The sequence below is a fragment of the Patella vulgata genome, chromosome 5, assembly GCF_932274485.2.
Source record: "Patella vulgata chromosome 5, xgPatVulg1.2, whole genome shotgun sequence".
In the NCBI taxonomy this organism is placed as follows: domain Eukaryota; kingdom Metazoa; phylum Mollusca; class Gastropoda; family Patellidae; genus Patella; species Patella vulgata.
Genome location: NC_065883.2, coordinates 27,166,070 through 27,193,341, shown reverse-complemented (window position 1 = coordinate 27,193,341; position 27,272 = coordinate 27,166,070). Strand labels below are relative to the sequence as shown.

General features: G+C 34.1%; 1 protein-coding gene across 2 annotated transcripts; it reads right to left on the bottom strand.

The window, feature by feature from the left end:
* Window positions 1-1,123: 1,123 nt before the first annotated feature.
* LOC126821009 (leishmanolysin-like peptidase) lies at window positions 1,124-26,964 on the bottom strand. 2 transcript variants are annotated; one of them, XM_050549249.2, is made up of 17 exons: window positions 26,837-26,964; window positions 25,981-26,112; window positions 25,370-25,449; window positions 23,531-23,642; window positions 22,781-22,953; window positions 19,634-19,739; window positions 18,334-18,431; window positions 16,905-17,022; window positions 11,831-11,938; window positions 11,563-11,639; window positions 10,900-11,010; window positions 10,475-10,607; window positions 8,326-8,415; window positions 8,146-8,215; window positions 7,272-7,402; window positions 5,406-5,561; window positions 1,124-4,842 (listed from the first exon to the last, which is right to left on the bottom strand). In XM_050549249.2, the coding sequence occupies exons 1-17, from the start codon at window positions 26,960-26,962 to the stop codon at window positions 4,678-4,680; spliced, it is 1,986 nt and encodes a 661-aa protein (XP_050405206.1). In that variant the 5' UTR covers window positions 26,963-26,964; the 3' UTR covers window positions 1,124-4,677. The 2 variants fall into 2 exon arrangements, with proteins under 2 accessions (XP_050405206.1, XP_050405207.1); XM_050549250.2 differs by lacking the exons at window positions 25,370-25,449; window positions 25,981-26,112; window positions 26,837-26,964 and adding an exon at window positions 23,793-24,511.
* Window positions 26,965-27,272: the final 308 nt, after the last annotated feature.

Sequence of the window (27,272 nt, the reverse complement as noted above, 5' to 3'; positions counted from 1 at the left end):
ACTAATTTAAATAATGCATATAAATGTCACAAAGATCGGATGATAACTTTTGGCGTTAGAGCGTTCACAGGGTCCAACAAAGTAAAACAAGGGCCATAACTCTAGACGTAATAAACGGAAATTATTGAAATCAAATAGGTTTCTTCATTTCACTAATGTCAACAACATATATCAAAGTCATAACTTTCGGGATTAGAGCGTTCACAAAAAATTGCGGACGACGAACGGACGTCCGGACGGACTGACGGGGCCGCGCGGCGACGGCAATATACGTCCACATTTCCATGGGCGTTTAAAAAGATGATTTTTCGTACAATCAGGGGCCATAATCCAGAAAGTTATGGTCTAAAATGCGCGAATATCGGGCCATAATCCAGGAAGTTATGGTCTGATATGTACGAATATCGAAAGGAACTAATTTAAATGACGTATATAAATTTCATACCGAGAGTTCACAAGGTTCCACAAAGTGTGTGTGTGTGTGTGGGTGTGTGTCTGGGGGTGTGTGGGTGTGTGAGTGAGAGAGAGAGAGAGAGAGAGAGGGGGGTTTAACGTCCACTCGACACAAACTAGGTCATTTCGAGACTAAAACATGGTTCAATTTTATTTCAATAATTCGCTTGCGCGTAGGGGTCTTTTTCAGCAGTGGGAGAAAATCCACGAGGTTGGACAGACGACCCTACTCCTTGTCACGTACAACCGGGAAATCGAAACCCCGCCTGATGACTCAATGACAGACCCTATGATACAGCGCAGCGCGCACGTGCTAACCATTCGGCCATCCACCCCCCTCCACAAAGTGAAATAAAGACCATAACTCTTGATGTAATTAACGGAAAATGTTGAAATTCAATAGGATTCTTCTTTTTACTAATTTAAATGACGCATATAAATTTCATACAGATCGGCAGATGTATTGAAATTAAATGGGATTCTTCATCTTACTAATGTAAACAACATATATCAAATTTAAATCAATCGGATGATAACTTTTGGTGTTAGTAGAGTCTTCACAAGAAATTATGGACGACGGGCAGACGGACCGACCAAAAGATTGGTGTACGGTGGTGACGGCAATACGTCCACATATGTGGGCGTATAAAAAAAACCTAGGATACTCAAAAAACTTGAGTAATTTTTATTTGAGAAATTACCATTTTACAAAATACCTACAGTTATACACAACAAACCCAAAGTCATTATTTTTGTTATTTCACCTCTCTTTCCAATAGCCAGCGCCTAAAATATTTTGTAACATTAAAATTAGACTCATTGGTTTTAATTTATAAATAAATGCCTTAACGGCAAAGCAATATATAAAGCACAAAATGAATCAAAAACCTGTCTTCAAAAAAACTCGATACCAACTTTGATAACGACAACTTTATAAATAATTAACAGACAAACATGTATCACGACATATAAACTTACACGCTGAGCTTTTTGTTTAAAAAAAAGGTACTGTTTACTAAAAGGATTAAATGTCAAAAACAAGTAACAGCTTAAAATATGTGACCGACTCTGGCTCAGGTTGCCAGGCAACGAAATATACATTCACACAGTGTGATAATTTATAATTGTCTATGACAGGTTCTGTGGGCTTGCTTATTATTCCTCTCAATGTACATGTAAGAAAATTAGTGGAACAGCTCTAACTCATAATGCCCCAATTACTATATTTACCCCGTGATCAACTTGAGAAAGTCAATAAGTAATGACAGACAACACTGCAATTTGCAACATCCACTTAGAAGTTAATAAAAAAAAAATGGTTGGTATTTCGTAACTTATAAAACAAATAATACTACATTTAATATGTTAGATTCTTTTGTCATTTAAATATATACATGTATATACTCAACAGAGTACCCTCCCCACAAGGTTCGTTTTGAGAGGAGCCTCATGTGTACTTTGTAGATCTTGGCATGATTACTAAATACTGTCATTTTATATATCAAGTACATGTAGATAATACAATATATCTATATAAAATAAAACACAGATACATGAAGACAATATTTGATTATCTAAAATGTGATACCCTATTACATTAAAGTAGCTAAACCTCTTCACTTTAGGTCAGTTTGATGTGTTATTTTGATTAGTAATGGGACAAGACATTTGTTTACTAATTTCTGTTTCCCTTTTGGCTTGAACTGTAGAACAAACTAATAGTGGATTTATGTGTAGTCCTAAAATGTTTAATATACACAGTATCCATTTGGCAAAACTAATGAGAACATCAAGTTTAATTAAATCAATAATTTTTTTTTTACCTAAGTCAAACAGGTTGTAGCCCTTTAATACTAAATGCAAACATTCATATCAGCATTGCGAAACAGATTTTAAACTTTATCATTAATTACATTTGATATGAGTGTGAGGGGACTGAGTGTCCTATCAAATAACAGCTACCACTTAATGAATAGGATGTCTCAATAATCCAAGGCACCATACAAATTTTTTAATTTAAAATCAAAATGTACAAAATAAGTTGTTCTTTTTACAATCTGTAGTTGAGAAATCTGCTGTTAAATATCTCAACTTAACATTGACTGAATCTAGAAAAATATAAAATACAGCTAGAAATTCCTCCTCAATAAACATCACCAAACGAATACTTTAATATTTTAAGCACACTAAAAGAAATATTTTTTTCTTTTTATTAGAGAAAAAATCGTAGTCTGACTCCACTGTACATAAATAACTGTTCATTTGAACATATGGTGCCCATTTTGATTTAAAAGTTGAATAATATAATATCTTAAAATGATGTACACCATTATAATTAGTAGAATCTATTTGTCATTCAACTAAAGTTGGACTATGGAAGTATCCAAAAACACAAAAAACAACATCAAAATGACTCATAATAAAACAATCATTAATAAATGTAATTTTATTCACAATAGTTACAGACAGATCTACTGGCCATATAATCTTCATGGCTACTATCACAGCTACAATATGTGTTATTACAACTTACTTTACTTCAAAGCTATTTTCTGTAGAAAATGTTAAAAGAAAATTTTTCTGGATACTGAATCCTGAATCAGAAAACAGATAAAGTAAATCAATGAAATTACTACATATATAGCAATATCAGGAAATTGAATCCAACATTTCCATTTCATAGCTCAATTTTGAAACCATCTAAAACTCCTTCTCCCTAGACTGCTCTAGTCACAGAACTAGCAAAGGATCCTTAAAGTAGTTCACATCTATTTACATGACCTAGGGTGGGTTATGGTGCTCGCCAGAGGGAGTAGTAGCTTTGGGTTAATAATACTACAAAACACTTAAAACTAACAAGTATAAAAAGACTAACAACTAAAGACTAACAACATCCTAATACATATCAAATGTAATAATTTCTACTCTTTCTCAACTGTAACTACACTTGAAGAATAAGCTCGATGACAAAATCCAAGACATAAACTTCTGTCTGTCTGCAATACCTAAAACATATGATCAATTGCAGTCTTTCTCATGGTGTGCATGAGAGATATCAAAACCATTATTTGCTGAAAATGACTATTTGTAGATAATAGGTCTATGATGTTTATAATTAGATATTTACATGTATATATATTTCTTTGATTTAAATTAAAATCTAAACTATTTACATATAATTTAAAATTTAATAATTTATAAATAAGGTATTGGATATTTATAAGGGCCACAAAGCCACAAGTTTTCAATGCCTTACTCCTTTCTATGCCAACAATCTGGAGAAAACATAATTCTACAGGCCCAATGCCCTGCACATGAGAGCCTCCTAAAATGGATAAAACCAATAAAACAAGTTTTGATTACTTTTGCCAATTTGGTTGCGTCAAGTTTACAAATGGTGGGGGTGACCGATTGGCAATCCAAAATGTAATGAATTGACAGAATTGCAATCGAGTGATTGTCAGTCCCGACAATGGAAGTGGTGTGAGTAAAATCTTGACGTAGTTAAACACAACGAATATGGTTGGTTGAGGCATTTTTTTAGGCAGTCGGTGCATGCAATGTAGCCTGAAATCGACCTCTTCACTAGGTTGTTGGAATTGAGAAATTCAATTCCGGAACACTCAATCTGGTAATGATCGGTGCATGCAATGTAGCCTGAAATCCACTGTAACTTGGCTAAGTTTTGATATTTTACAACTAATAATCATCGACCACTTTCCTCTACATATTACACAAAAACATTAAAGTGACATTTGATATTTATAATCTGTACTCTTCTGCCATATTTCAATTATCTGACAAGAATGCCAAACACATTCATTTGATTATCTTATTTATCACATGTGTTAACTCCCCTGAACACAAAAACAAAATTCGTAGTACCATCAACGCTTGTAATAAACAGTATTCTTATGTTAAATATTATAAGTATTTGACATTCAACAGATGGGTTTTTATAACAGCAAAATTTCAGATCTTCCTAAGATCAGTAAGTCTGTAACAAATACTGTTTCAAAACTAATCTATGAGTATATGGAAGATATTATATATTGCATAATAATGTAACTTTATGTCTGTGATACTGAGAAATAATTTAATGCATTACAGACATACACAGATGATTTGTATTACGTAAGTACTTATCTGGAAGAAACATCCCAAATTTTGTGACCCTACTACCTGTTTCAGGCCAATTAATAAGTGAAATATGTATAAAATTAATTAATGGAATGATCTATTATAAAATGATGTAGATAAGGCAATAATTAAACACACAAGGAGATAATATATATTATAATTATACAAATTACTACTACATGGTACTGTTAATATGGCATGATCTACAAATGGTGGATCAAATTCGGCGGGACATTTCGTCTTACTCTCCTGTAATAGAAATAATAATGTTTATTACGACATGATTCAAGGATTGAATTCCAACAAGTGAGGTGGAAATGAATAAAGATGGTGTTCTACATGCATGTCTCTAATGTTCTACATGAACGTTCTAATGACCACAGGTATCGTAAATCATAAAAGTTTGTCAGCCATTCATGTGTCATGCTTTTAATCCCAGACTTATACCTGACAAGCAGTACAGTTGTCTGTTTAACCTCCTGGCTTTCTTGTAGGTACCGGTTTATTTACAAAGATATGTTGAATTGTCATCCAATTAAGACAATATTTACGATTTTGTCAAAACATGGCAACACCACCTATGAGTTTTGGCTTAATCTTTTGATGAACTTCTTTAAAACCAATTGAATTTAATTGATACATTGATATTTTAATAAATTGTACCATAAACAATCATATTTTAGTGTGGATTAAGTCCCCGAAAATTTGATAGTTTCCAAAGAAAGCAAATGATGAACAGACTTTTAAGCAGCAGACTCCAACTTTACAATACAACCAAATATCGCATTTTATGATCTGTAATCTGTACTTACATCACAGATATCACTACAAGCAGGACATACAACAGTTCCTTGATGTAAATAGGATTTAGTTACAAAACTAGCTGTTATCTTCTGTCCAGCTTTATAACATCTATATGCTATACCATCTACTAATATATTTAATCCTATTTTTTCAGAACAAAAATACTGAAATATACAAATATACACAATGAATACAAATGCTGTAAATGCCATTCAGTAATGAGAAATGGTGCAATATCTGCAAGACTGGATATAAGGCACCTGTCAGAAAATTTGTCAGACATAAATTATCATGCAGCTATATATTAAACATATTATGTTGTGTGATAATTTGTGTCTGACAAAGTCCAGACTCAAATATCTGAAATGTGAACTAGAACACCAAATGATGAATAGTTTCAACTTAAAGTAAGATTGTGAACCATATCACCAAATGATGAATAGTTTGAACTAGCCAGGCAATGAAACACATGGCCACAGCAGCTAAATCGTCCGAGCGCTTAACATGGGTTGTCATATTTTTCATCTTTTTTAGGTAATTGTCATTTAAAAGACAATTTCATACAGATTAGATTATAATTGTCGTCCTTTGAGGGTTCACAAGGTGCTACAAACTGAAACAAGGGCCTTAACACGGAAAGTAATATACAAAAATTGTTGAAATTCGACAGCCTTTTTTTTTTTTCACTAATTTAAATAATACATATAAATTTTATACAGTTGTTCAGAGTGTTCACAGGGTTCAAAAAAGTGAAACAAGGGCTATAACTCTAGAGTTGATTAACGGCAATTGCTGAGATTCAATAGGCATCTTCGTTTCAATAATTTAAATAATGCATATAAATTTCATACAGATTGGATGATAATATTTGTCGTTAGAGCGTTCAGAGGGTTTAACAAAGTGAAACAAGGGCAATAACTCTAGATGTAATTAACGGAAATTGCTGAAATTCAATATGATTCTTCTTTCATTAATCTGAATAATCCATATAAATTTCAAACAGATTGGATGTTAACGTTTGTCATTAGAGTTTGGGTTTAACAAGGGCCATAACTCGAGAGCGTTCAGAAGGTCCAATAAAGTGAAGCAAGGGCTTAACTCCTAAAGAAATTAACGGGAATTATCGAAATTAAATAGGCTTCTTCACCTCACTAATTTAAACAACATATATCAATTTCAAAACAATCAGATGATAAATGTAGCCTATAGAGTGTTCACAAGAAATTGGGAGTATATAACTTGTGTGGAAGCTGAAATCTGGTTAATCATGCTTTTAAAAACAGTCAAGATTTACATTAATTTACATTAATCTGATCTGAAGATTTGATGAGTGAAAACAGCCTAAAATGTCTTTGTTTTCCTAATTTTCTCCATGATTTGAAAAGATTTGATTCCAACTAGATTGTTTTACTTCTAAAGATAATATCACAACATTGAATGTTTCACTGGTAAAGACAAAGGTTCCTACTATAAAGATAAATATCCAATTATCCATACTAGAAAGATAATCTCTTCTAGAAACTTTCGCTATTAAATATAAGATCCTTACTAAGCATTTCATAAAAGTTTCACTACTAAAAAGTTTCATTTATATCAAGTTTAAATGCCTACAGTACAGGTAGTAAAAAGTTTGACATGTAAAGATAGATCTGTACCATAAAGTTTCACTTTTCAAAAACAAGACTTCTTATAGAAAGTTTCAATTTTAAAGACAAGGTCTCTAGTGTAAAGTTATATTTATATAGATAAGATTTCTAGTAAAAAGTTTCATGTTTAAAGATAAGATCTCTAGTAGAAAGTTTCCCTTGTAAAGGTAAGATCTCTAGAAGAAAGTTTCATTTATAAAGATAAGTTTTACTTGTATGTAAATTTACCTGATAACAACCACTACCACTATGTTGTGGACTATTAACACCACCACAATGATGTAAATACCATCGGCCACCATGATTAAAACATCGTGATTGATTACCATATTCTTCACCAAAATAATTAGAATCAGGATCTGTTTACAAACAATGATACCATATTTTGAAATTCTTTAATTACAAAAGAAAAAGGGCGGTTGGATGGCTTAGTGGTTAGCACGTGCGCGCTGTATCATTAAGTCTGTCATTGAGTCAACTGGCGTGGTTTCGAATCCCCGGTTGTACATGACATGGAGTAGGGTCGCCTGTCCAACCTCGTGGGTTTTCTCCAGGTCCTCCAGTTTCCTCCCACTACTAAAGACCCCTACGCGCAAGCGAATTATTGAAATAAAATTAAACCACATGTTAGTCCGGAAATGACCTAGTTTGTGTCGAGTGGACGTTTAACCCAATTTCTCTCTCTCTCTCTCACAAAAGAAAAATTGATAACCTAATGAGAAGTGGTATCAGGTGTTCCAAAGAGTTAGCAATCTTTGCATCATACCACTGCCTCATATTAATTAGTCAATTTAAGTGATATTTTCGACTTGGATTTAAGAATCCCCTAATTTGTTTAAATATAGACATGAATTACTGTTTTTACCCCCATATAAGATGCAACAACGTATAAACACAAGGAGAGTTCAACAGTCGAAAGTCAAGAAAAACTCAATACTCATGTTTTACTTTAGATAAATATTCTAAAGATCATTATCCAAATCCTCAGCAAATATTCTGAAGAATGTCAGTCCATCCTCTGTAAATATTTCAGAACGTGGGCCGTATAGAATGTGGTTGCATTATACGGTTTATAAATATTTTATATAACAAACTCTCTTACCTATTCCATTACTCGGAACTAAACAACTAGATCCTCTTAATATCTTATCTTTATTTGTCCATGAAAATTCCTGTAAAATATACACTTTTTATTATTACTATTACATTTGTAATAAAATCTGCAGTGATAGAGGCTTCACTCAAAATAAAAACAAACTCATATATTGATTTTATGTATTACCTGTAAGTAAGGACAATAATCAGCCAATGAGACAGATCCTCCATATCTTCCTACATCACTATTAGCTACATCTTTGATTTGATAAAAGTACTGAAATGAAGATAGAGAATTTAAAAAATAATTTCTAATTGAAGGGAAGTTCAATCCATGATCAGACATTAATATTTCTAAAGCAACAAGAGGTTGCAATGCAAGATACGCTCACATATTGCAAGAGATAGACAGAGAACAAGCTAAAAAAGTGAAGAGCAGCCATTTTTTTCTAGGACAGTTTCGGTGGATTGAACCCAACCTTCATCAGGGTGAAACAATTGGGTGGGGGGGGGCATAATCCAGGAAGTTACGGTCCGATATGGGCAAAATCTTTGGGTTATAAACATACATTTCAAGTTTCATCAAAATTGGATAAATTCTGTGACCTCTACGTACAATCTGGAACCATAATCCATGAAGTTACCGTCGTCCTATACATGCCAATATCAACAGGAATCAAGATCTTGGGATATAAACCTATATTTCATGTTTCTTCAAAATTGGGACCTGTAGATTGTCCACAAACAAAATAAAAATCAGGGGCCATAATCCAGGAAGTTACAGTCTAATATGTGAGAGAGAGAAATGGGGTTTAACGTCCACTCGACAAAAACTAGGTCATTTCGGGACCAACACCTGGTTGAATTTTATTTCAATAATTTGCTTGCGCGTAGGGGGCTTTAGCAGTGGGAGGAAACCGGAGGATCCGGAGAAAACCCACGAGGTTGGACAGGCGACCCTACTCCTTGTCACGTTAAATCGGGGAATCTAAACCACGCCAGTTGACTCAATGACCTTTATGATACAGCACGCACACGCTAACCATTCAGCCATCCAACCCCCCTCAGTCCGATATGTGGAAATTGAGAAAGGAACAGGGATCTTTGGGACATAAACATATAGTGTGACCTCTAGAGTGTCGACAAGATAAAAATGTGATTTTTCATACAATCAGGGGCCATAATCCATGAAGTTACGGTCTGATATATGACAATTTCAAAAGAAACCGAGATCTTTGGTAGATACACCGATATTTAAAGTGTCCACAAACAAAATGTGAATGGATGGACGGACACACTGACGGCCAGGAGTAACAACAATATATGTCCACATAAAAATGTGGGCGTATAAAAATCAGAACGCCAAAAGTATGCATTTGACTTTAATGTAGCCTTGCTTGTAGCATGTCACTCCATTAAGAAACATGTTAAAGCGATAATTTCATATTTTCTAAGAAAGTCAAAACATAATTATTTCTAATGTCTTTTGCTCAATAGGTTGTCAACTCACTATTATACAATCATAGGTATTATTCTTCCACTTAAAAATCTTTTGACCCCGGAAATAATAACACAATTACCTCCCTTGTTTTTCTATTCCCCCCCCCCCCCCCATGGAATAGCTATCTTCAAACGTTTGAATTTGAAGTTGAAAATTATATTTTTGCCAATTTCTCAACTGGCAATAGTGAATTATAGGATTATTCTTTAACAAAGTAGGACTGTTTATAGATACCATCTATTTTAAGGCTTTATTTTAATAAATTTTAAAAATATAACTTAAAAATATGAAATTGCAACTTTAAATCAATGTAATGGAAACTTGCCTCTACATTTTTTTTTTATTCAAAAATGAATGGGATTGGAGAACAGGTATGGCCTGTTAAACCCTTGCCTCTATATGATAAACTCAAACAATATCTTATATTATTCAGTATTATTTAACACTCCTAGAATTACAAGTAAACAGAAACAAGTTGATCGTTTTGAGACAAGGGAGTAAATTCATAAATAATAGAAAGAATATAAATTCTTCCACTATTGTGTTAAAATACTGAGAAACAGCATCCTGTATAGGTAATTTAATGTTCATTTAAATATCACAATCCAAGGCAATAATTTTGTAGCTTCGAAAGAGAATAAAAGGAAAACTTTGTCTAGGCATAATGAAGTAAGCTTGTAGAGATAAACATATTTTGCCATTTGCAGACATTTGTTTGTAATTCATATTTCCATATAATATTCCAGAGGGATATATCTTGACAAGTACTTGATCTCCAGCTATCGGCTTATGTCCTTGTAATCTGTCACATCATCTTGTGTCCCTGTAAACTTACCTGATATTTTAGAGGTAATGGTTTCTTATATTCAACTAGATTACATAATGCTACAGAATGACGATTATTTGTACAATCTGTCCATAATTCACCCTTTTTAACTTCTTTACAATATGGATAAATATCTTCTTTCCTTTGAAATAAAAAGAACAATTTCCAAAAATAATATTACAATTGATAAGCAACAATCCTGATGAGGCTGTATAAACAAACAAACAGAGATTTATATCCTGGTATACACACAGGTCACAACTCTATAGAAAACAATCACGGAGCAAACTTTTGACTAGGCTTCTTTACTTTTCATTATTGCTACCACCTGAACTGTATCAACAAGATCAGCCCTTTTCTGAACTGTACCTGGAATTCTTTCACTATCTTTTGAACAAAAGTCCTGGAATTCATTTATAATCTTAAAATCTTACCGTTTTTGTTTTTCTTCAATCCATTGAAAACAACTTTTCTCAACAAAATCACATCCTAGATCTTTACCCCATTCATAATTTCCAGCTTGAGAATAGTTAGCTTTAAACCAACTGATAAACAAACAATTAAACATGTAAGTATATTTATATATTACCGGCACTTAAAGATACAAGCAGAAAAATAACACTCTACAATTTCAAGTCAATGTTAATCTTTTATGATCATACTAAATCCCAAATAGTTTCCGATCTTCTCAAGACAAGAGTTAAAGTTGTCACACTAACACTTCTTTTCAGTTATTGGTTTTAAAACCAATTTGTGAGGCAACACTAACCCACATATTGAGAAGTTGAATTTGATCAGGTCTAAATTTAAAACTCTGAGCGAACAATATTATTAATGCTGAACATTTACTTTTGTTATTTATATTGTAGGCTTTCTTTGGCAAGCACACTATTCTATCAATCAGTAGTTGGAACCAAATTATTGGCTGATGAATGCTTGGGTTGAAGTTGAAATAAGTGAGTTCAATGAATCATTTCTCCCTGAGAGCATGGCATATTCTAACTTGTCACTAGTTGTTGGGTTTTTTTTTTTAGGGAATATTACAATCATAAAACAATGCAATGTCATTAGTAAAAGCGATAATGTTCAAGTCTTACCCAGTATCTTCCATAACAGCTAATGTTATCCTAGATATAACAGAACTCTGTGTATAGGTACCAGTCATAGCTTCATTCTACATGCAAAATAATTCAATTTATAATCAAGATAAAATAAAATCACTCTTAATTCTCATGATACACTGGTAAATACCATCAAAAGAATGCTATTGCAGATTGCCACCCAAAGAAAAAATCTGATTTTTTCTTTATACCCGGTAGTCATAAGCTCTATGCATCATCTTTAAATATATCTAAGGGAACTAACCTCAAAAACTCGCTTTTCCCAATGTGTAATGGCTGTCCCATCAATTCCTTGATCTTCTAACTCGGCTCCTTCTAAAGTCGGACAATTAAAATGTTTTCTTACCTCCGCCTGTAAAACAAGCGTATGATTATTACCACATTCAATCAGAAAGACCCAATACAAGATAGTTATCCAAGAAACTCTTAAATTCAAAAAAAGTACAATTGTGACAAGTGATAATATAAGTAACAGTGTTTAAAGCAGGGTTCTTAATCCTTTTTGAAACGAACCGGCCAGAATTGGGTCAAATGAGGTCCCGGTAGGAAATGGGTTAAATATAAAGCTTCCATTCCCCTTAATATAACGATACTTCCACAAAAATAATTCTTGGTAATTTGTTATGGAGAATGTCATATCCTGATGTATGTGATTACCACAAAAATAACGACAATTAGGTACACTTTGTGAAAATTTTCCATATTTAATTCACATACATATTTAATTCACATTGTCCTAAAGCATTGACCAATGAAATTGATTAGTTCTGATTAGCTTCGGCTGGAAATGTTAATCATTCAACTCAGTCAAGACATTCACCTAATGAACATCTACATCAAATTTAACCATTCAACCTCAATTAAAAACAGAGTTGTTATGTTCCAAAGTCTTAACCAATCTAAGTGCTTATCGCTCCTTAGCCTAAGCAGAAAATTCTCACCATCGAACGTAGTCAAGGTAATGATATAATGAATCTATATTCTGAGTTTCATTGCTCTCACTTTATTATAACCAAGATTATCGTGACACAAAGCATCAACCGATCAGATTGCTTATCTCTGCTTACCATAAACAGACAATGTTCATCATCGAACTCCATCAAGGCATTCACCTAATGAACGCCTACACCAAGTCTGAACATTCTACCTCAATTAGAAGGAGAGTCATTGTGTTCCAAAGTCTCAAACAATCAAATTGCTTATCTCTCTGCTTACCCTCAGCAGAATATTTTCATTATCGAACTTAGTCAAGGTATTGATGTAATAAAGCTATACACCAAGTGTCCTCACTCTCACTTAATTAGAACTAATGTTATCGAGTCCCAAAGCATCAACCAATCAAGAAGAAATTTTTAGTACATGGGTCATAATACATAGAGTTACAGTCCGATACATGAAAGGAAGGGTTGATGAAAACTGCCGCTTGCTGGTTTATCCTATCCATGTTTGCTTTCCTATCGGTCCATTTTCACTTTTGACAGTGTATCTCTTTGCCAGTTTATGTTCAAGTGTAGGCAATTGGCCTGTTATTAACATACACTGGTTACCTTTGTATCGTTTCTGAATATCCCCTACTTTTTTTGAAGAGTATATATAGAATTGCTAACATAAAGCTCTAAAATGATTAAATTTTTATTTCAAAAGATTAAGCACAAGTCAGCTAGTTTTCCAATTGTAGTTTAATTTCTAGCTTTATGTGTTGATAGTGGAACACATAATCAGTAATATATCAACACAAGCTTTTTATAGAGATGCAAAAATTTTAATAATGGTAGTCAACTCACAGCACAAAACATAAAATAAAAAGAAATTCATAATTTAGCTTTTAATCCAAATCAAAGAGGTCCAGCCATTTTGATTATTAGAACTTGTGACAATATATCCATTTTTCTGAACTAATATTCTTAAAATCTGATTTTAAACAATTTTAATTCAATTTACTAGATTTGATCTATCAGATTAAATATTTATAATGGTCATATGAAAATCATGTTCATTTATTTGATCTTTAGGCCTAAAATGATTCTTACCATGAATATAAATATAATACCCAAAACCCATAAAATGTTTGTTATTACATTCCAAAGCAGGGGATAAAATAAGAGTTTCTAAAGCTTTTTAAATACACACTGTGGTGACAAAATCATTTCTAAAAAATCTAGACTAAACAAAACCAAATAGAGTTATCTCTCTTTCAAATCTGAGAGATGACGTCTGCTGACATGTCAATTGCCTAGTCAACTGTGTCATGAAAGGATGGATGTTTATGTTTTTAAAAAAAAAAGAAAAGAAAAGGAAAAAAAAAGAAAAGAAAAAAAAAGCAAGAAAAAAGATAACCTTGAAAAATGGTCTAAGTAAATATGAAGCATTGAGAGCCATGTCAAGGTATGTGCTGCTTGCTTTGTCTAACTTAAATATCTGTTTTATAAACACTTGTCAATGTCTTAGTCAAAACATCATCATCAATTGAAACCTATGTCTTCCATTTTTAGTAGGCCCTTAATGTTATGAGATAAATAACCCTTTGAGACACAAACACATTTTAGGTCCCCAGAAAAAAATCATAAAAATTAAAAAACAACAAAAAGAAACACCCTTTATTTCAACTGGCCAAGAATTAAAAAGATAACATTTTTATGTCCCTCCATGCACCCAAAATAAAACTCTAAACACATTAAAATTCACTTTCAATGAAAACAACAACCAAGAGAAGGTCACAGATTTAGAGAAAAATTAAGTCACTTCAATATTTTTGATACAATCAGTTCTCAAAATAATTTTTCGGCTTGTAAGAATTGAAATCACTATATAGGCCTACTCAACAAAGTAAGTATATGTAGGCTCAATAATCTTTTAACTTGAACTCACTATATGCCTACTGAAAATTAATAAAGGCTTAATAATCTTTTAAAATTAAAATCACTAGGCCAAAAAGGCCTATTAAAATTTATATAGGCTCAATAATCTTTTAACTTGTAAAATTGAAATCACTGTGTAACAGGCCTACTCAAAATTCATATATAGCCTTAATAATCTCTATTTCGAATACAACACAATCTGAAACTATATTTTCAAGATGGAAATATGTCTCGCTGATTACACGGACTGCTCTCTCAAATAAAAGTAAAGATAGGTTGCCAGGCAACGAAACATACACCCACAGCAGCTAAATTATCCTGGCGGTCAACAAGAGTTGTCACGTATATTTTTACTTTTTTCATTAATGAAACATTTATAATACACTAAAATATGATTAAGAGTAACAACTCATTAAGTACTTATCAGAAAATCATTAGAATTTGTTTTGTTTTTATAAAGTTCTGCCTCATGCTAACGTTTAGCATACGAAAATTTAATATCATGTATTTAGCTGATACATTGAAAATCAATATACTTGTTCGTCTCAAGACCTTAAACTCTGTGTATCAATCTGAAGTCAATCGGATGATAACGTAAGCCTGTAGCTGAGCATCACACAACATTTCAAAGTGATCAAGGGCCATAACTCAATGGATATTAACTTTAGCCACTAGAACGTCTACAAGATTTTTCAAAGTGATCAAGGGCCATAACTCTGGCAGTAATTATTGGAAATTGCTGAAAATCAATAGGCTTCTTCATCTCAGGACCTTAAACACTTTGAATAAATTTGTATCGGAAATTGCTGAAAATCAATAAAATTCTTGTCTCATGACCTTAAACAATGTGTATAAATTTAAAGTCAATCAGATATTATCTTTAGCCTCTAAAGCGTCCACAAGATATTTTGAAGTGATCAAGGGCCATAACTCTGGCAGTAATTATTGGAAATTGCTAAAAATCAATAGGTTTCTTCATCTTAGGACCTTAAACACTTTGTATAAATTTGAAGTCAATCGGATATTAACTCTAGAGAGTCCACAAGATTTTTCAAAGTGATCAAGGACCATAACTCTGGCAGTAATTATCGGAAATTGCTGTATAAATTTAAAGTCAATCAGATATCATCTTTAGCCTCTAGAGCTGCCACAAGATTTTTTGAAGTGATCAAGGGCCATAACTCTGACAGTAATTATCGGAAATCGCTGAAAATCAATAGGATTCTTCGTCTTATGACCTTAAACACTGTGTATAAATTTAAAGTCAATTGGGTATTAACTTTAGCCTCTAGAGCGTCCACAAGAATTTTTGAAGTGATCAAGGGCCATAACTCTGGCAGTAATTATCGGAAATCGTAGAAAATCAATAGGCTTCTTCGTCTCATGATGTTAAACACTGTGTATAAATTTAAAGTCAATCGGATATTCACTTTAGCCACAAGCAATTGTGGACGCCAGATGGACGGACAGTCGACAATACGACCACATTTCGATGTGGGCATATAAAAACAGATTTTTGGAATCCCAGAGAAAAAATTCCTAGGACGCATGCCATGGGGGGGGGGGGGGGGGGGCATGATTAAATTGACCGATGCTGATATTACTTGTTATGTTTTTTTCTGGTAAGCACACCAATTATCTTATAAAACAATATTGACAAAACACTTGAGATTGAGGAATGCAAGGATATTTTAAAAATCATGCTTGGTAGGTTATTGATATTATTTCTTTCAAAAGGTTACATATTCTATTTTAAAATTTTGATTAATTACATAAATTTCATATTTTATGTCCGTCACCCATTTAAACTAATTCAAAATTTTGTTCAATTTTTGTGTTGTTGGGCCTCCTTGTAGTTCAATGTATCACTCCTAAATTAATTAGCCTACCCTTGGAAGTGCGAATTTAGGCACTTTTGGGAATCTACTGCTAAATCATGCTTTCTACTGTATTTTTTACACTACCCTACTGCATTGCAGCTCTGAGGGGTTGACAGGTTTTGATATACGTCCATATGAAAATGTGTGTGTATAAAAATATTATTTTTTATTTGCCCACATTGGAATCAATGAATGAAATTGGGTTTTTTAAGTCCAACTTTTCTGCTCCAACTGGCTAATGAAGATGGGTTTATGCAAATTAAGCAATTTGTTATGAGGGAAATTTTGCCCGAATAGCATTTTAATTCCAAATGTCAAGGGTTCTTCTTATACATGCACACAGGATCTCTGTTTTTTTACATTTCATCCGAACGATTAGAGACACTATTCCTTTCCAGGCCTCCTCCCTGCACCACTGGTTAGGGGGAAGTATGTCGGAAAAACCTGAGGAAATTTCTCAGCCAACACATAGACCTCTTGGTTAGTGAACTAGCACCTTACTCCCTGATTCACACTGGGGCATTTTCAATACATGCTATGAAGAAACTGGGTCCAGCTGTCTATAATATGTATTCAATACCTTCACTCTCGGAGTAACCACCATATGTACCCGTTTTGTAATAATACCCATAGGAAGCTTCCAATCAGATCTCTCAATAGTTTTCACAACTTTATCACTCCATTTATACATCTTTAACCTACAGTAATTAAAATAACATAAAGCAAACATATATTTCTATCAGGAACCTTTCTCTTCTCAAGAACTTATATTTCCATTAAAATCAAATTAAGGACATGAAATAAAACGTCCTATTTCTCTGCACCAACCCACATACACAATACAGTGGGCTCCATCCTGCTGAATTTAAATGTGTCAGAGCACATCTCATTGAAACATTGTGCCATACAAAAGATTCTAGTTTGTATTCTTAAATCAGTCATAATTTGTTTTAATTACATTTTTAACAAATTTGCCAACACAAATACAATTTGATAACAATCAAATGCAATTAAATTAGGGGCCATTTACAACTAAACCCACACTGTAGAAACTCGCTTAGTATTAAACTCAGTAATTGTGTATCCATAAAATTGTATCTTGTGTTAAAATGTTGAAGAACAAAGAAAAAATAAATATCAACAATTGAATTCATGAAAAAAAAATAATGAGTGTTTAATCAAGTCAAAGGTGTTGTTTAAAGGAGCTAAATCGCTAATTTTTGGAACTTAGAAATTGACACAAATGGGTCGCAACGCATATAACAATGTAATATGAATGTATATAAACTGATTTACATTCATTCATTTCCGTTTTTACTCCAATTTCAAATTATGTTATGTTCGGCGAAATACACCAAAAGTCTCAATCGAATGGTAATCTCCACATCTGATTATTCCAGTCTACACCGATAGTATTTATTGCAAATGTTCTCCAGATAAGAATAATATGGAGTCCACGTTTGACATGACTTGTGGAATATGTCTAGCCTTGTTCTTCAAGTCCCTCGTTACAAATGGTGCTGAAACGCATTATGGTACACAAATCGTGCAAAATGTTTATTTTGTCTTAAAGAACAATATTGGCCTTCGAAGAAATTATTAGTGAGCAGAAATTCGCACGTGAATCTGTTATCACCCGTCACTTCAGTCCGTTACATAGAGGGATAACTCATGTTCTCCTTTTGCATTCATCACTTCCGATTGTTGAAACCTTCAATACACATCTATCGTAGCAATGATCTCTGTGTTAAAATTATATTTGGAACATGTTTAACGAGTTCTATCACATATGTGATAATGACTGACACCAATATTGTCCTTTGAATATTGGATATCAGAAGCTTATCTCATCCCAGTAAGATCACAACATAAATGTTGATTTAAATTGACAAATAATCCATGTTTTCAATGTCAAAGACTTTGGGCGTTATTGAGTTAGAGACTTATCTACTTTAATTTTGAATGTGAATAGTAAGACATGTTCCAAGTCGTTTTGAAATATAACTTACTGTTGATCAAATTCTGGTTTGTTTGATAACGATTTTCTTGGTGTTAGAGGGTTACCCTGTTCATCACGATAAAATGCAAATAGACTAGCTGTAAATCCCTGTAACAAAACAAATAAAACATTTAAATGTCTCAGTATTCTCATCAAGTATATTGATAGCTTGATCACTCCTCTATTGACATATTACAGTGCATATAATAAGTCTTGTTAGTTCGAAACCAAAGGTGTAGCATCATGGGTCGTTTGTCAGACATGGAGAGCGGCAGACGCTAAACCGGTCGCCACATCCGGCATATAACCCATGCATCATTTCTTACTACATATTTTGGAACAGCCCTTGATGGTCTTGGGGTTGGTTGGCTCTGGACTGGCTACTGTTGTATCTCTCTTCTTAAGGACTTCACCATTGTGTTTTCTTACAATACCGAAATCAAATAAGTAACAGGAACAACGGTAGTGTTTTTGCTAAACATTTTATGTCACAACAGTTACACAGTCTACATTACAATATTTAAAATTAACATGTCTTTCTCTCCAACCCCACCTCCTGAAAAGTCTAACCAGCGTGGCTAGATTCAGGAAACCGCTACATCATGAAATGGTCGTCTAAAGAACCCAATGTGTGTCTGATCTCTAAAGAATCCAATGCGCGTCTGACTCTTTTAGCCACGCTCTCTCTTATAGGTGCCGCAATTTATTCTTGAAGAATGCAAAAGACCAACATGTTTACTAATCTATAGCTGCATTAACGTATCTAAATAACCAGCATACTTTCTATATTTTTGGTTATGTTAAATTAGTTGTGTTGTTGATTGGCTAAGATGTAGGCATGTAGGTATAATTTTTTTAACAGACAAACCAAATAAATTACTGAAACAAAACACTGCTGCTTTGGGGATACTTAACTCCCCCTAAATTTCTTTTCTTTTTTTTTTTTAACCCCTTAACTGCATAAGACGTTATATAACGTCCTGGACAACTGCCACTCACCGTGTGTAGGACATAATATAACGCCCTGGAGGTATTTTCCCCAACCTATTCTTCGAACACGATCTCAGCATTGTGTAGGACGTTATATTGCGCCCGGTCGAGGAAATCTAATTGAAGGGAGACAACTCTATTTACTGTTAGTTTTAATATGGTTTAAGACCACTAAAATTTGTATTCAGGAAAAAATAGGCCCAAAAATGACGTTTTTCGTCAAATTAATTATGCAATAGGGGGTAGTTAACGTCAAATTAATTACACAGTTAAGGGGTTAAGAAAATGGGGAATAGAGAAAGAAATAAGGTAGAACTCACCAGAGCATGTAATATTTCATGCTTCATGGTAGACAATAGTTGTAATCTATCTTGTTGATGTGTAGATATGGAGTGTGGACATATACTAAAATATCCAGCTACTGGTCTACAAAATAAAACATAGATGAAACATATACACAGCAATTTAGGCCATACAAAATAAATAGTCTGGTCTACAGACAAACCTTACCAAATATCTGATACTGTAGGGAGGTTTTTATTTTTGTGTTTTAATTTTGTCAAAGGATACTAATAGGCTTAATGTCTGACATGCTGTTAAGGGATTCTGCACGTGCTGTCGCACAACATGGCAGCTTGTCGCCTTGTGGTAACCCTTGGTCTACCAGTTCGGGGGCGATCATCCGTGGTGTTGGTGGCCCGAAAGCGTTGCTGAAGCCTGTAGATGGTCCGAACATTGACCTGGAAGTGATTGGCAACGGCTTGGTCAGTGTAGCCAGCGTCAAGTCTTCCAAGCGCCCAGTCCCTCTGAGCTGTCGTGAGTCGTGGTATGCTGCTGACGTTGTAGTGTGAATGATTCAACCAGGTATAGGGGTGCATTTTATAGGGCTGGTCCCAGTGAACAGCAAGTTCAGCATGAGACACATGGAAATCATGGAGAACACATTACCATCTCAGAAGTTAGGTTGCGTTTTTGAGAACATTTCCTGGGTTCAATTCTGTGTTTGGGAAGGAGCCTTATTGCTCAGGTAAAGTTGGAAATGTCGTCACAAATATACAATAAAAACATTTGGCAAGTTTTACGCAATGTGTCTATTCAGAGTAGCATACCATGCTGGCTTTTCTTTTGCTGCTTAGTATATATGCATTACAGACAAACCTTACCAAATATCTGATACCGAAGGGAGGTTTTTATTTTTGTGTTTTAATTTTGTCAAAGGATACTAATAGGCTTAATGACTTCCCATAACATCACATTTCAAAGCACTACATTTATCTCATCATAGGAATGTATGATTATCCAGAATCATTTATGACTGCCAATAACATTATCAGGGTTGTGTACTTGATAAATAAGCCTATGCCACATTTATGGATTCATTTAAATTTGCTGTAACCTGGCTAACATCATATACCATGCAGTTATTAATGTGGCCATATTAAAATGATGCAGGTTTATCTGAGAACCAGAATATACATGGCCTTCGAGTATGGTTATTCAAATCGAAACACAGAAAATTTGCTGGAGCAGGAACTTTAATGCCATTTCCATGGAAGTTTTATACATTTACTAAACAGCAAAAAAAACCTGCCAGTATAAGTTATTTCAAAATCAAAATCATTCTAGAAAACGACTTACTAAATGGATCAAAGCAATTTTTTGTGAATAGTATGTTGACACTTTAGTGATTAATTCATAACAATTCCAAGACATTACAAGAAGGTTTAGAGTCTGTACACAGTCTATACATCAGTACTTATCTGTTGTGTCCACCGCGAGTGTCAATAACAGCAGCGCAGCGTCTGTACATGGAGTGGACCAGATGATTGATGAACGCCATTGGCACCTGGAACCACACACACAATCCATCGGCTGTGTTTGGTCTCGGTACGACGTTATTAAGTCTCCTCTGAATTTCATCCCAAAGGTGTTCAATCGGGTTTAAGTCCAGACTAAGGGCTGGCCAGTGCATAACGTTGACACTGTTCTGCTGTAGAAAGTTCTGCTTAACTCTGGCGGTGTGGGCACGGGTGTTTTCATGCTGGAAAACGTTTCGATGACGCGCAAAATTTGCTATGACGTGGGTTCTAAGAGCTTGATTGATGTAGCGCACTGCTGTGACGCCGCCTTCTCTCCCTGGACAAAGATTTTGGAACACAACAGGACCTACTCTCTGGTTCAGGCCGATTCCACCCCAATCTTTTATGCTTGGACCTCCCCATGAGTCTCGTTCCATGACACATTGGTCAGAATAACGCCATATTCTGGTCCTGCCATCTGCAGTTGGTACGCAATACAGACTCTCATCTGTGAACAGAACAGTTCTCCATTGCCTGTGTCGCCAGTTCTGGTGTTGTTGGGCAAACTGTAGATGTTCACGTCGATGGCGAGGGGTGAGGATCGGTCCTTGGTAAGGTCTACGGCAATAGATGTTCTCTCTGGTGAGACGTTGGCGCATTGTATCGGTACTGATGGGTCTTCCGTGTGTTCCCACTGTCTGACACTCTGTTAAGGGATTCTGCACGTGCTGTCGCACAACATGGCGGTCTTGTCGCCTTGTGGTAACCCTTGGTCTACCAGTTCGGGGGCGATCATCCGTGGTGTTGGTGGCCCGAAAGCGTTGCTGAAGCCTGTAGATGGGACATTGACCTGGAAGTGATTGGCAACGGCTTGGTCAGTGTGGCCAGCGTCAAGTCTTCCAAGCGCCCAGTCCCTCTGAGCTGTCGTGAGTCGTGGTATGCTGCTGACGTTGTAGTGTGAATGATTCAACCAGGTATAGGGGTGCATTTTATAGGGCTGGTCCCAGTGAACAGCAAGTTCAGCATGAGACACATGGAAATCATGGAGAACACATTACCATCTCAGAAGTTAGGTTGCGTTTTTGAGAACATTTCCTGGGTTCAATTCTGTGTTCGGGAAGGAGCCTTATTGCTCCGGTAAAGTTGGAAATGTCGTCACAAATATACAATAAAAACATTTGGCAAGTTTTACGCAATGTTTCTATTCAGAGTAGCATACCATGCTGGCTTTTCTTTTGCTGCTTAGTATATATGCATTACAAAAACTGAAATCTTGTTTGGTGAAAACAACCAAAACAGCCATGGCTGCATTTGTTTTCTCCAATGAAATTTTATTTTTGATTTTTAGTAAACTAATTATAGCAGTTTCTGACTAAATATTTCTCAGCTTCTTATATACCAAATGAATCCTCCCCTCAAGGGAACTGGAATTGTCCTTCAAGCATCCCTCCAAGTTTTAATGAATTTATACCTGTCTAAAGCTCTCTCTTGATGACAATATGGGCATATAATAATAATACCTGTTTAAAGCTCTGTCTTGTTGATAAGGTCGGCATACACTGTATCATAAATACCTATCTAAAACGCTCTCTTGTTGACAATGTGGGTGTAACATAAAAACTTTTCTAAAACGCTCTCTCATTGAACTTGTGGGCGTATCATAAATACCTGTCTAAAGCTCTCTCTTGTTGACAATGACCAGCATAGGCTACAGTGCTCTCTTTACATCTATCAGATTTAATAGCTGCTACATATAAAATAAAATCTGTATTAGCTACTCCATTATTACCATCAGCATCCTTATTATATCTACCATCTCTATCATTCCACCAATAACAACCCTGTATAAAACAATATCAAATTTATATTAAAGGACAATATTGGTGTCAGCCATTATCACACTTAATAGAACTGGTTAAACACATTCCAAATATAATTTTATCACAGAGATCATTGCTACGATAGATCATAATGAAGATTTCAAGAAACGGAAGTGACGAAAGCAAATGGAAAACACAAGTTATCCTTCTATATAACTGACTGAAGTGGTGAGTGATAACAGACACACAGGCGAATTTCTGCTCACTAATAATTCCTTTGAAGACCAAAATTGTTATATGAGACTGTGGGAGGATATCTGACAATTCAGTCTCACATAACTTTTGCTCTTCGAAGGAATTATTAGCGAGCAGAAATTCACCCGTGTTTTCCTTTTGCTCTTGTCACTTGAAATCTTCATTACGCATCTATCGTAGCAATGATCTCTGTGATAAAATTATATTTGGAATGTGTTTAACCAGTTCTATTTGATGGACCCCCCCGCCCCCCCGACTGTAAATTCCAACTGCCAATGGATCCCCTATCTGCACTTATTAAATCGCATGTGTTACAAATTAGAATGAGAATGGATGAATGTACCTCTAGATGTTCATCTGGTATTTGTATTTCACCACAGACTGTTTGATGACTACACCCATCTACACAATAACTCATCTGATCCTTGTATCGCACATTACGTGATGAACATTTTCTGTAAATATGACATAAAAGCAAAAATCGTATTTTCATTTATAATATAATATCATTTCAACAAATATAAGATAGTGGTTTATGCACAGAACAAAAATCCAATAAACAAGCTATATTTGGGGCTGATTTTAACAAATATGATAAGACTTACATTAAAATCATCATTGATTTTTGTGTGATGTTACCATTTGAATGTTTTTTGTTTAACATATGGGAGAGTTGATCGCCCATGTGGCCTTACAGCGGTACATTTTTTCATCACAAACTCCATGAAACTGAACAACTCCAAATATAAAGAAACATTGTCAGTATTTATCAGTTATCTTTTAGACTGTAGTTAAAATAAGGGAGAATTTCGTGGTTTACAAACGCAATATGCAGAGAGTGCTTGGCGTACTCATATTGTAGATGTTAAATATCCTTTATGATAATCCTATTATGTTACAAATGATTATCACAGACAAATATAAAAATTATACACATCCAAAACAGAGCACACAACACAAACAAAGAAAAAAAAGCCTTAATAAGGAAATTAATTTTCATTTTCAAATCGGTTTGGCAGCAGTGGTCCAAATGTCTATCATTGCGCCTGAATTCCGTATAAGAATTGAGGCGCCGAAAAGTCTAACCAGCAGTTGCCAGGCAAGATACGCCCACATTTTGCAAGAGATGGAAAGAGAACAAGCTAAAAACAAAAGCAATTTTTTGTACAATCAGGAGTCATAATCCAGAAAGTTATGGTCTGAAGTGCGTCAATATCGAAAGGGACTAAGATCTCTGGGACATACCACAACCTCCGTATTACATGTACTTACTTTTACACAAAGAGCAGCCATGTTCTCAGGCATATATCAACAAATATTAAAAATACATTATGCAAGAGCTAAATCTGTCTATTGCAAGTCTTTATTTAAGCTTCAGATTTTATAGAACTTATTAATTAGACCCAGCGCTCACACTGTCGATCGCCATTTCCGCCAATTGCGATTAAAATATAATTTTGGCAATAAAATATTCAATCTGGCGAAATTTTTGGCGATAACTTTTTCCTGTATGGCGATAAATTGTCTTGACACAAAGCTTTGATTTCCACGCCGTGCATACACATTACAGTCTATTGCACTTGGCTGAGTCAGTTATCAATCAATTGGGTACCAATAATAGAGATATCTTTTGTCTATTAATCATTCTCGGATTAGTGTTGATTACTATTTACAGTAAGAGTAGTAATAAACTAATTAAGAGACAAAATATTTAATTATTTGTCTTCAATTACGAATCTTTGACTTTTTTGACGGTTTCTATACATGTATATTCAAAATGGTGGACACTATGAATAATACTTGTTCGGTTTGTTTGGGATTATTGGATTATGACGTCTGTTTTATCTTTTTCTTACTCCTGTTGCCCGTATCGTTAATAAATGAAGCCAGGTTTGTTGTTCCAGTTTATAAATGCGTATATATTCTTTGGGTTGTCGAAAGTCATTTATCATCAAATCACATGCCATGGGTTGTAGCGAAAAATTGAACAGCCTCTGTCAACGTCCGATAGAACAATGTAAGATTTTATTTAGTATGTCACCACCAAAATGCTCCAAGTCTACAGATTGATACTGACATGATCAGCTCTCGAACATCTAATAATATCACATCCTTTAATGTTGAAGCAATTCTAACAATGTCATGTACCTGGATAGAGGAAGAAATAATAACCACAGCTTACCTCTTTAACTTTATGGGAGCTCCAGTAGCTCGAACCTTTAAAGTATTGCTCCAAAATGAAACAGCTTGTACCACAGTTTCCTATAAAAGAAAAAATCTAAATTTTATCTTTTTGAACTTATGATTTCTACTTGCTTCTTTTAATGATTGTTTAAAACTGTGGTCCTTGAAATTTAAAACGCTCCAATTCCATAACTTATGATTTTTGTTTGCAACATATTACAGTCTGTCAAATTTTAACATATTTTGCAATCAAGCAACATGATCATTTTTAGCATTATTCCAATTTGGGGGGGATATATTTTAAAGTGTTTCTACACATAAGAACTAAAATTTAATGTATTTTAAAGCTAAATTCACTGTCAGTGACTCCAAATGGGCAGATATGACTTTAAATGAGAGCCTTACTTCACACCTCTAAAGGCATGCTCAAATCTGCAGTGATTGCCATTCAGATTCAAGAACTATTTTCTTCAGGTTACAAACTTATTATCCAATTCTGAGGACAATTCTTTTGAGTTATTTAATTAGTGGCAAATGTGAGTTGAGTTAGGTTTAAACTTTTGAGTAGATGTGACCAATTAGATAGTGATAGTTCTGTTCTTGACTTACCTTAATAATAGTAATATGATCAGCAGGTAATAAATCTATACTAGCATCATAATGTAAGTGAATATGTAATGGCTGATCTATACTTCTTTTCTTAACAATATGAGCTGGTTCTATATCAACATCATAGAAGACCTGATACAATGATTAATAAAATAATTTCAAGATACTCAGAAACTTCACATGAAATTAAAGCAAGAAACTCAAGCTAAATTGTGAAAGGATTTCAGGAACTGAAACTGTTGAATTGTCATAAACGCACACATTAATGTTTCTTTGGAATTTAGTAATATAACTGTCAATACGCTCTATAATAAACAGCAATTGTATTCCATAGAATTGAGTCCTGCATATTAATACACAATATATGACTTAAAAATACATTATGGGAGATTAGATATAGAGCTGGCAGTTCTAGATAATGTAAAGGCAATTTGCTGAAAAACATAGTCTTGATTATCAATTTCATGATTACATGTAAATCATGAATGAAAGTTGTGCAGCAAATCGGATCATAATCCAATAAATAATGCAGGCTTGCATGGACATCGAGAGTTGATTATGGTCTGGATAAGTTAATTATGGTCTGGATAAGTTAATTATGGTCTGGATAAGTTAATTAATGTCTAATTAATAATTTAGATAAAACTTCAGGCCTAAAGAAAGACCTGCAATAGGCAGATTTAGCTCTTGCATAGTGTACATGTATGTTTAAAAGATACATATTTTGAATGGCATTATGTTCTTGGCCCTTTTTTAAATTGTTTTTCAAAAGCAATTTTTTTTTTTTGCAGAAATATTTCTATTCAGTACTCTGAAGACCTAAACATGCCACTGAAAAATTACAATTCAAATTTACCTCATGGTTGGCAGTTGAATGATGACTACAGGGATGTTCTGTCAAAGCAAAAATACAATGATTTTCGTGGTTTAAGACCAGAATCATAAGAAACATCACATACAGGAACTGGTATTGTGTACCCATTTCTTATCTTGTTATTGTTAAGTGTTTTCCAGATGATCTACATGTTGATAAGGTTCAGCAATTCAAATTCCTGAAAATTTAAAAACAAAATTGAATCTTTTTTAAAGAAACAACATTTAAACAACAAGAAGAAGAATTTATAGATTTAATCTTAAAAAAATGTTGAATATCTGTAAGTTTGAAAAAGAATGAGATACATTTTGCTTGTGATTTTAAAAACTAGTAATTAAGAACATCTTGTGATTCGACCTAAAAACTATTAGTTAATATCAAGCACATATGATTATAACAATACAAACACAAAACTTTG